Source organism: Actinia tenebrosa, unplaced genomic scaffold (assembly GCF_029948245.1).
Source record: "Actinia tenebrosa isolate PJP-AT-01 unplaced genomic scaffold, QUT_ActTen_1.0 PGA_scaffold10__47_contigs__length_13832649, whole genome shotgun sequence".
Classification (NCBI taxonomy): domain Eukaryota; kingdom Metazoa; phylum Cnidaria; class Anthozoa; order Actiniaria; family Actiniidae; genus Actinia; species Actinia tenebrosa.
The window spans coordinates 10,538,605-10,551,457 of NW_028292570.1; the positions used below are offsets into that span (position 1 = coordinate 10,538,605).

Below are 12,853 nucleotides of genomic sequence, written 5' to 3' on the forward strand. Positions count from 1 at the left end.
TCCCTAAGAAAGAGGGGTTGCTCCGTTAATGCGCAGCCTCTCCCCCCTGTGTTCGTGTGTTTGTATCCTTCAGATCGATATCTATAGTGCGACGAAGTTCCTTGTGGTTCTATTTGCCATTCAGTCGCATTTCTCCCGGTATTGTACCTCATAAAGAAAGATTCATTTAAACCTTATAAATATCTGCTGTTTTTCTTATAGATTTCTTTAGGGGGTATTCTAGGAAAACGGTTCTATTTCGCTTGCAATAAGGGACCGTTAAAGGAATCAGCAGATCATGTTCGCTGCGCCCAGTAGTTGCAAAAGACAGGTACGGATGGTCAAGTCTAACGATTTACCTGGGATCCTGAGTAAAAGAATTTCTTGGTTTATCGAGTGTTAAACAAGTTTAAAATATTTATTGACGGAACCTCGGAGGCCATCTTCAGGATTCGTATAAATGGAATAATTCTCGATAGGAAGGCACACGAGAAAATAATAGGGATGGACAGGGTGTGCGTGGGTGTATCTATACGGTCTATATCACCAAATGACGCGGAATAAAAATACACATTTTAAAGAACCGAAAACAAAAAGCATAAGTGATCAAACAAAATAATAACATAAAACAGGCACTGTAAAGATCAACTGATAACTACGTTTTGTGCAAGGTTCACAATTAACGTTATGGCGCCCGAGTGATTTGGTTTTTTCCCATCTTTGTAACTTGATGACCACAGGGCCCTGAAGATGCGGGTTGATAGGTTTTTGAAATAAGTCTCAATTTTCTTATAACTACAAATCGACCTACGAAAATGACTCATTAATTTACGGAATAAAAACTACCATGCTAATATTTTTCTGTCTCAAATCCTCAAGGCTTTCAATGCAAAGTGACTGAGTTCAAGTGTGGGAATGGTCAGTGCATTAACCAAACATCACAGATGTGATGGTATCCATGGCGACTGCCTTGATGATTCTGATGAAGATGGGTGCATTTGTCAAACTGGTTACTTTACCTGTGCAAATCAAAATGTATTCATCACACAAGACTTTGTGATGGAAATAGGGACTGTGTAGATGGTGAAGACGAGCATCATTGTGGTGAGCATTATATTAAAATGATAATGATAATAGGCATCGAAATCCTATAACCTAGAATATACATGAGTCCTAAAGCAGAAAATTCATACCATAGCTAATCAATATCAGCTTTTAGTTTGCTCACATCATTGTCTTTTTATATGTAGCTCGAAAATGTTCAGAGAACCAGTGTCTGGATGGAAGGTGCAGTTCCTGTGGCCAACAGATGTCCTGTGAGGATAAACTTAATCAGCAATCCTGCGGTATACACTGCTTTCTTATAGGGTCGGGCATTAGTTACAGGTGGTGGGTAGGGGTACGAGTAAAGGAATTTTTTTTTATTCAGGGAAAACATTGACATACATGGTTTATGGCTCTCAAATTGATGGCAAAAAAGTGAGGCGGAGTTAGCGTGAAAATCATAAGCGAGCAAGGAATTATTAGCCGATGCCGAAGGGAGAGACAAAAAATGCTTGCGGGACACTAATCAATTATGATATTTTGTTATAACCGAGTTCAATAATTTTATTATCGTATTATATAGAACGGTCTGAACCCAGGTGAATGAATGTTTATCGAAGTATTATGATCATCCGGGTGGATGTAATCCTGAGAAGGACTGTTTGATGGGACTGACGTTTCGACAACCTAAGCAGAAGTCATCTTCAGAGTCAAGTCACTTGACTCTGGAGATGACTTCTTCTCAGATTGTGGAAACGTCAGTCCCACCCAACAGGCTTTCTCAGGATTACATCCACCCGGATGATCATAATACTCGATAAAAATTGTATTATCATCAAAATTATTTTTTCCGTTTTCTTTTTGCGTTTTGGCTGTTTTTGCTGTATATTAAAGATACCAAATTGATTGAGTATCGGACTTTCGTGCGGGAGGTCGTGGTTCGAGTCCCGGCGGGGACCAGCACTAGTCAGGGTCTTAAAATAACTGAGAAGAAAGTGCTGCCTTTGTAATCACATCTGCAGGTGGTTAGACTTTCAAGTGGCTCGGATGAGCACTTCAAATGGCGGTCCCGTCCCTCCACAATCAACATTACTACCCCATATCGGGGGGAACGTAAACGAACCACTGAGGACGTAAAGAAACCCTCGCAGTGACCCTCAGTGCCTACACTTCATACTAACCATCTCTCCTGCTTGTATATTGCATAAAAGCAATCTGTCATTCACAACTCAATATAAAGCGCCTTTGATTATATCTATATATAAAGGGCGCTATATAAATCGCAAATCATCATAAACCATAAATCATCAGGTAAACGAGCCATATTGACAAATGCATCGTTACTGCGAGTGAGCAGAGTTTAATTTGCAGCAAAACGGCTTTGCATCATAATGCTTATGATCATGAGCAAAATATTATTTGCAGGTAGTTATTTACAGGTGTCTCGGCCAATCAAAACGACGGAAAAAATCATTTGAATGTTAATATTTTAGTTGCAACGTAATGTGTTTAAATAAATTGTCCCTTAAACGCCTATAGAAAAAAAGCAATAAATATCAGCTATGATGATAACAGTTTTGGGGGGGGGGGGGGTGGAGCAATGGCTGGGACTCTATCTTTGTTTTTGAAAAGATCGGCAAGAAGTCTCAAAGCGCAAATGTAGGAGTCAGTTTTCGATAATTTTAAACTGAAATCTTTTCATGGAACAAAACCTACGTGTGGCTTTCGTATTATTTCTATTGGTAATAACGGTTATTTTAGGTAATATCCTAATTGACTAGACGTTTTATGTCAATTTGCTTGCAAATAGATTTCTTCGTAATCAAAGAAATGCTCAAAGTAAAAAGATGTCAAATGCAAGTACAGAGAGGTAATACTAAAACAATCGCCACCAAGAACAGCATAATCATCACAGTCACACCATTACCACCACCACCGTCAGCATGTTGTTGTTAGAATGGTGTGCAACCGCCGCCTCCAAAATTTCACACCGACCCTTTCTTTGACTTCCATATCTCCAAAATAACAAATGTCTCGGAAAATTTACCCCCTCCCCCCAAATAATTTATCCAATAAATTTAGAGAAAACAGATTTTTTCACACGATGGACCAAATGTTACCAAATGTTTATTTTTGCACGAAAAAGTATTAATCAATTTGCAAAAATCTATAAACAAGTGCAAGAGATCGGTACGTTGATAGAAGCGTCGATGTGACGTAACGTCTGGTAACATTTGGCCTGTCCCATCCCTATATGAGTGTATATTTAATTTTCCTGTATGATTTTTGCCCAAGTTGAAAATCCGCACATAGCCAGGTCTCGCTTTTCGAATTGCAAAACATTATTTATCGGCATTGCGTCTACAAAAAATTCTCTTAAAAATGAAAGTAAAGTAAATCTATTAGATAATCTATATGTGGAGGTAAATTGTGCGAGAAAGTTGTTATTTTGGAGATATGGAGCTCAAAGAAAGAGTCGGTATGAAATTTTGGAGGCGCTGCTACGCACCCTCTTACATTACATACAGAGGAAGAAAAAGAACCGCTCTGAACTCCTCAAAAACACGATTTCTTGCCAACATTTCATTATCATTCCTCAACTACCAAACGACATTCGTAAAGACTCTATTTAAAGTCATATACCAATCTGATGACGTCAAAATACACTAACGCTTGGCTACTTTTTTTTTGATCACTTTATTATTAAACTGCCCTCACCCCTAACTCAATAATTTAAGTATTCAATTTAAATGAAGTGATCTTGATACATCTTGGAGATTTCAAGGTTTAAATATGAAGGTGATGTCGTAGGAGACATTATTAGAAAACTTTTCTGGATCTTTTCCTGTATAAAACAACATTGTCTTACATAGGGTTTATAGAAAGGTTATTGCAAATTGTTTTCTCATAGTAATCAGTGCTCCAATTTACAAATGATGACAAATAAACTCAAATGCCTCCTACGACATCACACGCATTAGCATATTGAAAGTATGCATCCTATAAAACTATTTTACCATTCAACTGTTCACTTCATGTAAATATATACTATGCCGAAGATATTGAGTTTGGGTCAGGCGCACTTTAAGAAATATAATATTTTAGTTTTAATTAGCTTTTCTTTTCTTTTTTTTTTTTTTTTTTTTTTTTTGTACTCTCCAGGAGTTTGCGGTTTTGAAAATGAACTTTGTGGTTTCCAAAACGATACCAAGGGCACTCTTGTCTGGGATTTCTTTAAACCAAAGGATTTTCGGACCGAGAAACACAACTTTCCTAACCACGACCATACGTCAATGACCGACCAAGGTATTCACTGTATTTTACTAAATTGGTCTGTAAATATCAAATCTGATAAAGGTAGCTGAAATAGTGTTTTTAGTCCATGCATAAAGATGTACGCATAATTTTTTTTTTCCTTGTGCGAACAAAACCCAGGCCACTATTATTTTTTGAGAACTGTCTCAAAATTTTCAACAAACAATTACAGTGTCCCATTTCTTCCTGAAGTTAAAAACTTGCAATATTGCTTTATGAAATGTCAGCATTTTTTTGAGCTCACGTTCGTTTATTGTCTCAAAAAAAAATAGCAATAGCCGGCAATCGTCAACTTAACGGCACCCGGCACCATAAGCATCTAAAATGTTGGTTTTGTTGTTTTTGATGTAGGAAGTTACATTCTTTTAATGTCAAACAAAAGCACCAAAAAAGGTTATGGAAGACTCGTGAAGCATTGGAAGATAACCGTCACCGCCTGCATGCAGTTCTGGTATTTTATCCCTGATACATCTAACTCAAAACTTGAGATTGTTGTCCATACTGCTATCAGCACCAAGCTTCTCTGGAATACTTCAAACCCTACTGCTGGGGTCTGGGCATTTGGACAAGTGCAGATACCAGGAAACTCAGCAGGAAAGGTTTGTAGAGAATCAAGCATTAGAAAAAATAAAGAAAAAGATAGAAAGAGGGGAAAAAAGATAATTGAAAAGAAACGAATGAATGATATTTCGATGCATGAATGCATGAAAAAAATAATTAAGGTGGCTGACTACTTCGGTAAATAATAAACAGAACATTGAAAATGAAATAGATAATAAACCTGAACTTAACAAACAATCGGACTCTATTAGAGCGAAAGTTTTCATTTAATAATTATTTTGTTCGTTTTGCGCTTTTATTGTCATTTTTCGGCTTGATTTAATCTATTTCATTGTTATTCATTGAACTTTCACACTTCCTTTAGCTATGTTTACATATAGTAGAGTTTACACAGTTTTCATTAGACCTGAAGATGTTGTTGAGATGACAGCGAAACGTTGCCTTTTACAACTAGTTTTCTTATTAAATTGTATTCCTAAAAGTAACTTTATCAAGTATATTGAAAATTGGAACTTTTTTAACCTGAAATTTAATAGTGATTTCAAAATTGCAAAGAAAATTGGGGTCTCCCGAGCTTGTTTTTGAGATAATCACTCCGGAATGACATGCGTTTGTACAATTTTCGAAGAAAATAGCAAAAATCAAGGTCTGTACAAAAAAAAATCATAAAACTGAATCTAAGGAAGAAACATGAGTAATTTCCTCCGAACACGTAACTTTGAGTGACTTGCACGCACCCCATACAGGAAGAGCATATTTAAAAAGTGACATTAAAGTGACATAATGAAGATTCTCCTGACTATATCCGTACCTTTTGCAGATTCTTGATATATACATCGGTTCCTTTTCCCCGCTTTACTTAATATATTGTCAAATTGAGAGTCCCTGTTATTTGGACTACGATTGAAAAATACACCCCTAGTAGTTTATATTATCATCCACCTGTTTAATACCCGGTAGAGGAGGTGGAATAGCTGCATCTTATCTACCCTTAACCACTAGCTCTTTAGTTTTAGATAAGTTTATAGACATTTTGTTATCGGTAGCCCAGTTCTTAATGGAATCCACCTCTTCAGAAGCACAATCATTATACTTGGTTCTATAGGTACTTAGTGTGATATCATCTGCGTATTTTACTAATAAGGTACTAGAATCATTTATTGATTTTATATCATTTACCATTATTGAAATAGAATTGGTCCGACAATTGTACCTTGTGGCACGCCTCTATTTATTGGTAAAAAAAACTAGTCTTATTATCAGAATAGCAATTCTTTGTTGTCTCCCTGTAAGAAAACCCCTTAACCAGTTATAAATGTATGGATTCATTGGAAGCTGACTAAGCTTGTTAAAAAGAACAGCATGATTAACATGGTCGAAAGCTTTAGAAAAATCGAAAGCAAAAACCCTCACACTATCAGCTTGACCGTCAAGCCATTTCAACCACATATGTTGGCATAACAAAAGTGCCATGGTAGAATTCCTTCCCTTTCTATATGCAAACTGGTCACCATTAAAAACTGATTCTATGATAGGCTTAAGCTGTCTAGTATAAATTATACGTTCAAATAATCTAATGATAATGTCCGTGACTGAAATAGGTCTTAATTGTTCCATTTTAGAGATAGGAGATTATTTAGGGAGTGGTGTTTATGTTTGCAGATTTCCATTGAAGTAGGACAGCTTAAGACTTGATAGACAGGTTGAACAGGTAGGTTATTGCAGGAGCAAGCTCAAGAGCAAAATCCTTCCAGAACCAATGTCTAATTCCGTCAGGTCCAGCTCCTGTTCTCTTTACACTTGATAGGAACTTTAGAGTAGTGAGTTCACCAATAGTAGGAATATTAGTATTATCGACATCAATAGTTATGATAGAGGGCGGTTCATAGTGACAGTCGGTGTTGATATGTTGAAAATATTTTTTAATTTCATTCAGATTAAAGACACTAGACAAAGGCACCTCCTTAGACACTCTCCCTGTAATCTTATCCACTCGGTGTTTTCCGCCATTTTCTTGATGAGCACCCATATTGATTGTTCGTAGTTTTAATTGCACTAATCTGGTTTTCTAATATAAGGTGGTCGATTCTCGGTTGAAGTGCGTTAGCCTCATCAAGCATTCCCCTTCTAATATAGTCATTTCTTTTTTTTAAGAAGATGTTTCACTAGAGGACTGACAAACGTTGGGTCATTACTTGAGACTTTGACTTTCTTAAAGGGCCACTTGGACGAAAATTGTTCCAAAATTAAAACTCTTTCATTCGAGCTGGAACTTTGCTGAAATAATCTAGGATACATTAAGAACCACCCACTGGAATATCTTTCTGATATTCGAAAGGAAAGGGCCAAAATTTTACGATTTATTTTCGTCCGCCATTAATTTCTTTGTGTCACGGCCAACGAGTCATTATGTACAGCAGTTTTACGCTGTGACGTCATTTACTCAACACTGTCATGTTAGCGTCGTTTTGACTATACATTTCTTGTTAAATTACCTGAAGTTTATTTGATGTTTTAAACGCGTTATCGTGAAAAGAATCTCTAAACAGACTTTTTTTAAACCTTTGATACCTCTTCAAATATGATGGAAACTCCTTTGGACGCTCGCTTTGTCAATCCTGAAGAGTTAGAACCATAAATTATAATGTATGAAGATGAAGCCGAACTAGAAGAAGAAGCAATGCTTAGGAAGAGGTTTTCATAAAAATTCCTTACGTTCATTTCATTATTTGTATTTGCTACCTACTGTCCATGATATAAAGATCTTAAATTTGAAGTTTCAATGTAATCTAATAGTGATTGATGTTATGAAAACAACCGATTGCCTTTTGAATTCTGCGTTGTGATATAAAGATTTGTGACAATATACTTAGATCTATGTGCCGAATAATTTAGAATGTGATCTCGTAATTCTCCTAGCTGATTTACTACAGAACGGTCATTATTTGCTTCAAAATGTTTATTATGCATTGAATAGGTACAAACATACGATTATCTAATATCATCTTTGTAATAGAACATGTCAAAGGTTTCTTATTTATTACTCGCGCGACAGCGGCGTCTGTCACTCAGCTCGTAGGTTTTTCTTTCATTGTGTCGGATGTCTCGCGGACCCAAATTGTGGGGTTGTTCTTTGCCCTTGTATGTAAATATACCTTGAAAAATTGTTATCCTTAAAATGATTCGAATCCCGAATATCTCAGTCACTTCGCGCGATGGAACCGCTAGAATCTCGTCCATGCGTCCTACTTTGTTGTGATTCTTGGCTTGCCGAGATGTATTGAAATTTTCGAATTATGATCGACAGTATTATTGAAACTGAAAAATTTCAGCGCCTAGACATTGTTTGGTCATATAGTAGTTAGGAAACCGAATGAAACATTATATATTTTCTGAATAAACCAAATAAACCGAGTTTTACGAACATGGCACATACATTACCCACCAATGTTTTGGTTTGGGTTGAGTAAATGACGTCATAAGTACTCGTGCCAGTCTTCTTGAGTCGAATTCTGTGATTCAAAGAAATTAATGGCGGACGAAAATAAATCGTAAAATTTTGGCCCTTTCCTTTCGAATATCAGAAAGATATTCCAGTGGGTGGTTCTTAATGTATCCTAGATTATTTCAGCAAAGTTCCAGCTCGAATGAAAGAGTTTTAATTTTGGAGCGATTTTCGTCCAAGTGGTCCTTTAACAGGGAAAAATATATCGATAGCTGGATTGATTAAAGAGTATCACGAATTTCGATCCATTTTCTTTTAGCTTTCGTTCTAGTTCTTGGGTTTACTATAACGCTCTTGTGATCTGTATTTATCAGACTGTCCACACATTTCACCGTACTGAAGTCAAAAGGTGTATTAGTAAGGAAAACATCGAGTATATTGTTTCCTCTGGTCGGTTGTTTAACAAGTTAAGATAGTGAGAATTGATTTATAAGAGAGTCTAATAATCTTAGTTGCTTTATATCGAAAGCCAAGATGACTCGACAGCCAGGATTATCAGTAAGTAAGGTTTCAAGACCATCAGATAAGTGTTCAATAAGTTCATCAGGATTATAAACCGGTTCGGGTGGATGACAAACAACGCCAGCGTAGATCAATTGAGAAGAAGTCGGCCGAATTTCAGACCATAAACATTCAAAATTATTATCATTGGATGGGCTGCTAATACTTTTAATCTTCCAGTCGTTTCTGCTGCAATAGCTACTCCTCCTCCAGTTCTGTTAATTCTGTTCTTCGTAATTAAACTGAAACCATTCGGACAAACGAGATTCGCATCAAATCGCTCGTGTAGCCATGTCTCTGAGATGAAACATAAATCAATATGTTGACATGATAAATCACCTAGTAATGACTGAATGGCTCCCGGTTTAACCATTGAACGAGTATTCGAGTGTGAGTTTACTCTTACTAGATTTATGAATCAGAGGAATCGTGAGAGTTATTCGGATTGTTTACAGTTTCTTGGCAACGAATAAACTATAAACTATAAACTATAAACTATAAACTATAAACTATAAACTATAAACTATAAACTATAAACTATAAACTATAAACTATAAGCTATAAACTATAAACTATAAACTATAAACTATAACTATAAACTATAAACTATAAACTATAAACTATAAAATGTAAAATATAACTCAAATCATGAGTTACTGAAGTCCCTCCCACCCACGAGTAATTTAAGTCGCCTGACAATAATCCTCTCCCATCCCCACAGTGCCAACCTTAGTCATACGATAACAAGCCAAACTCAACTTTCGGAAATTCAGACTTCCCGCCTCATTAATTACGAAAGCTCTGATTGGTTCATAACTAGTTGGTTCATCGATTCTCTCTTTAGTTTTAGAAGACAATTGATGACCATAAAAGGCAATTTTAGATTTAACGCTCTGATGAGTTTGCAACCATATCACTGATACGAACTACCATAAATTTAGGAATAATTCGACGAGATTGTTCTACACGACGAGTCAACGGAACAAGAGTTCTAGTTTTGCTTTGAGGTGTGAAGTCAGCCATGCTTGTAGTTCTTGTACGTATCAATCATGAGGAGCTTTATACCAGTTAGGATTTTGGTGTTCCGCTGACTTGGGCCTCAAAGAGGCCCAAGTTAACAATAAGAAATGTTACATGGACCCTGTGCGTGGTTTGGCTGGAATCTAACTTTTAACTAAGGGCGTTATAAGTAGCGACACCTTATTTCGCTAGCTGTCAACTTGATGGTTTTTTTGAGTTAAATCAAAATACTGCAGCTACACGCATAAAGCCTTCGGTCGCCTATGATAGAGAGACAATCCAAATTCTGCAATGCTTTATCTAATTCATCAGAGGACCTGTAGTCTATGTTTCAAACTATGTGAATACCAAACTTTGAACTGCCGGTATTATTTTAGATTCCGATTGATAACTTGCGCTTATAATTTTAAAATATCGTTAGTAACGAAAAGTATGCTCAATTGCTCTAATTACAGTATAGATTGATAAATTTTCCAATTTATCAGAACTGCAAGCGAAATATCTTTCAATGTTAATTGCGTTTGGAAGCAAAGGTTAATACAGTGTGTAGAGTTATGAACCACAACTTAGTTAACTGTAATGCGAGTAGGAAGACGCCATAGATATCACGCAGGGAAATCCTAAGCTACATAAAGCTCCTCATGGTAGTAATTTCATTCGTAGTTGTCGTTGTAGTCTCATTGTAGTGACCCTTCCGAACGTCATTATAAGCCCTGCGGAACATAGAATGCTTATGTCTTACTCCAGCTCGACAACTCTCTGTTGCTTTACGATGCCAAAAGACTTAAGCGTATTCCAAACATTCGATGGTAATGGTGGCTGCCGGCCATGTGAGAGTAGAATATTTCTGATATTTAGGAGCGCCGACCGTGTATAAAACGTCATATCGAGCAATAAATTGATTTGTAAGCTTCCTATATAAAAGTGAATTGTTAAGTTTGTTGAAAAATATTGGAAAACTATTGGAAAATAAGGAAATATATTAATATTTACGGAACTCGAGTAAAGGCAGCCTAAAGGCCGGTTTAGACGGTACGATTTTCGCCTACAACTATCGTATGCAACACGCTCGCGTCATGACACCCACGATTGTTGTAGCTTTTTAAAACATGTTTTAAAATCCTACAACTTTTTTCGTGTTGCACGCGTCTGTCGTAGACGAGTTGTAGGCTTGGTTTATACGCTACGACTCGAGTTGTAGGATGGCGCGAGCGTGTTGTATACGATAGTTGTAGGCGAAAATCGTACCGTCTTAACCGGCCTTAACACGTCGGCACTATATAATAATGTGGATATAATAATGGATATTTCCTGTTATTCCGGAAGAAAATAACAAAAAAAGTATATAGTACCATGCAAAATTTGAAGGTTTTGCCAACTTGAAGTTCAAAACGTGTATGGTTCTTCAATAAAATCGTGAAAATTATTCAGCGGTTTTTGAGCGCGCGCACATCGTGAGCTCAAATAGAACGTTCAAAAGTAGTCAGGCACCTTAAGGAAGGAAGAAAGAAAGAACTTAGGTTCGTACTGAGACTGATTATTTATTTCATTTGTCATCATAGATTATTCTCACTGGATATGTAAGCAAACACTTTGCTGCTCTTGACGATTTGGGATTTGTCAAAGGAGGATGTGCTTCAGTTTATTCTCAAAGTAAGCCGTTTAATATGTCAGTATTCCTATACTTTAAAATTCATTAAATGGGAAACGTTTGATAATATAACATGACTCTGGGGCTTTCCGAAATAAAACTAACGAAACCAATGAAATGAGATATGATGTTTAAGATTATCAATTAGGCGGTGAAGTTTAAGTTTCAGAAAAACAGGTGTAAGTGTTGAAAAATCAATAAATATTTTTAAAAAGACGGTGGAAGTAGGGAGTGGAAGGCATTGGAAAGCAAAAGCTTTTTTGCAACTTGCAACCCATTATTGTTGCGTTGGATGTTACAGGATATTTTTGCCCCTATTATTCTACCCTGGGTTCCAGAGAGGCTGAATGAAACAATGTATCACTTTTTGTCTACAGGGAATCCATCATGTTATTCAGACCACAATGGCTCATGTGATTGGGATATGTTAAGTCCACTTATTCATCCAAAAGCAGAAGGATGGCGATGCCTTCGATTTTGGTTTTACAGCGGATGGAAATATTTTGGAAGAAAATTATCTGTAGAATTCCAAACCGACAACAGGAGTACAGAAGAATGGAGCTATAGAAGCGCCACTGATAAATGGACCTTTATTCAACTACCAATCCCTGAAAAACAAGATCGTTTACAAGTAAGTTACAGTTAAATCTGAGAATACCTCGCCAGCTTTCATCTTTTTCGGCTCCAGACACACCGTGAAAGTGTGGATCGAGCAACGTTGATTGTGAAAATGGTAGGGTTTTCGATAGTGAAAGAATTCCAAAATGTAACTAAAGAAACGTGTCCATTGACCAAGCCCCCAAGCCCACCTAGAGTGACAAATTCTTGCCCACATCTTTGACATCTTTGGTCTTTTAAGAATATTTAGATGGCCGTGCACATTGAGTAGCTTTCATCCCGAAATCAGACGACAAATTTACGTCATTTAACGTTATTAGCGGAGCTCCCGCGCGGGCCTTCGGAGTACCATACTTAAGAAAAAACGGTAAACCATCGAGTTGATTTTTCATGGCTTGGCTGACGTCACTTCCGTCCGTACGTCCGTCTACCGTCCGTCCGTCCGTCCGTGTACACAACACAGGGATCCCGCTTGATGTCAAAGAAAAACTACTCATAAATGCGGCTCTCAAATGCACAGAAAAAATAGTTTTAGGACAAGTTATGGACCAACAACAATTAAAAACAAACTTTCATATAGTCAAAGGTAGATCAAGAAGCGTTCTGCAAGAAGCCAGGTGTGTGTTTTTTAGCAAACAATGTTATTTAATACTGATTTT

At 36.8% G+C, this 12,853-nt stretch overlaps 1 protein-coding gene across 1 annotated transcript in view; it reads left to right on the forward strand.

Moving 5' to 3' along the window:
* Nucleotides 1-12,853, forward strand: part of LOC116286772 (uncharacterized) — a 28,070-nt gene that overhangs the window by 9,159 nt on the left and 6,058 nt on the right. The window contains exons 3-7 of the mRNA XM_089026376.1: nt 2,834-2,893; nt 4,186-4,329; nt 4,690-4,937; nt 11,488-11,578; nt 11,954-12,207. Coding sequence (XP_088882502.1) covers nt 2,834-2,893; nt 4,186-4,329; nt 4,690-4,937; nt 11,488-11,578; nt 11,954-12,207 — 797 coding nt within the window. The remainder of the gene's footprint in view (nt 1-2,833; nt 2,894-4,185; nt 4,330-4,689; nt 4,938-11,487; nt 11,579-11,953; nt 12,208-12,853) is intronic.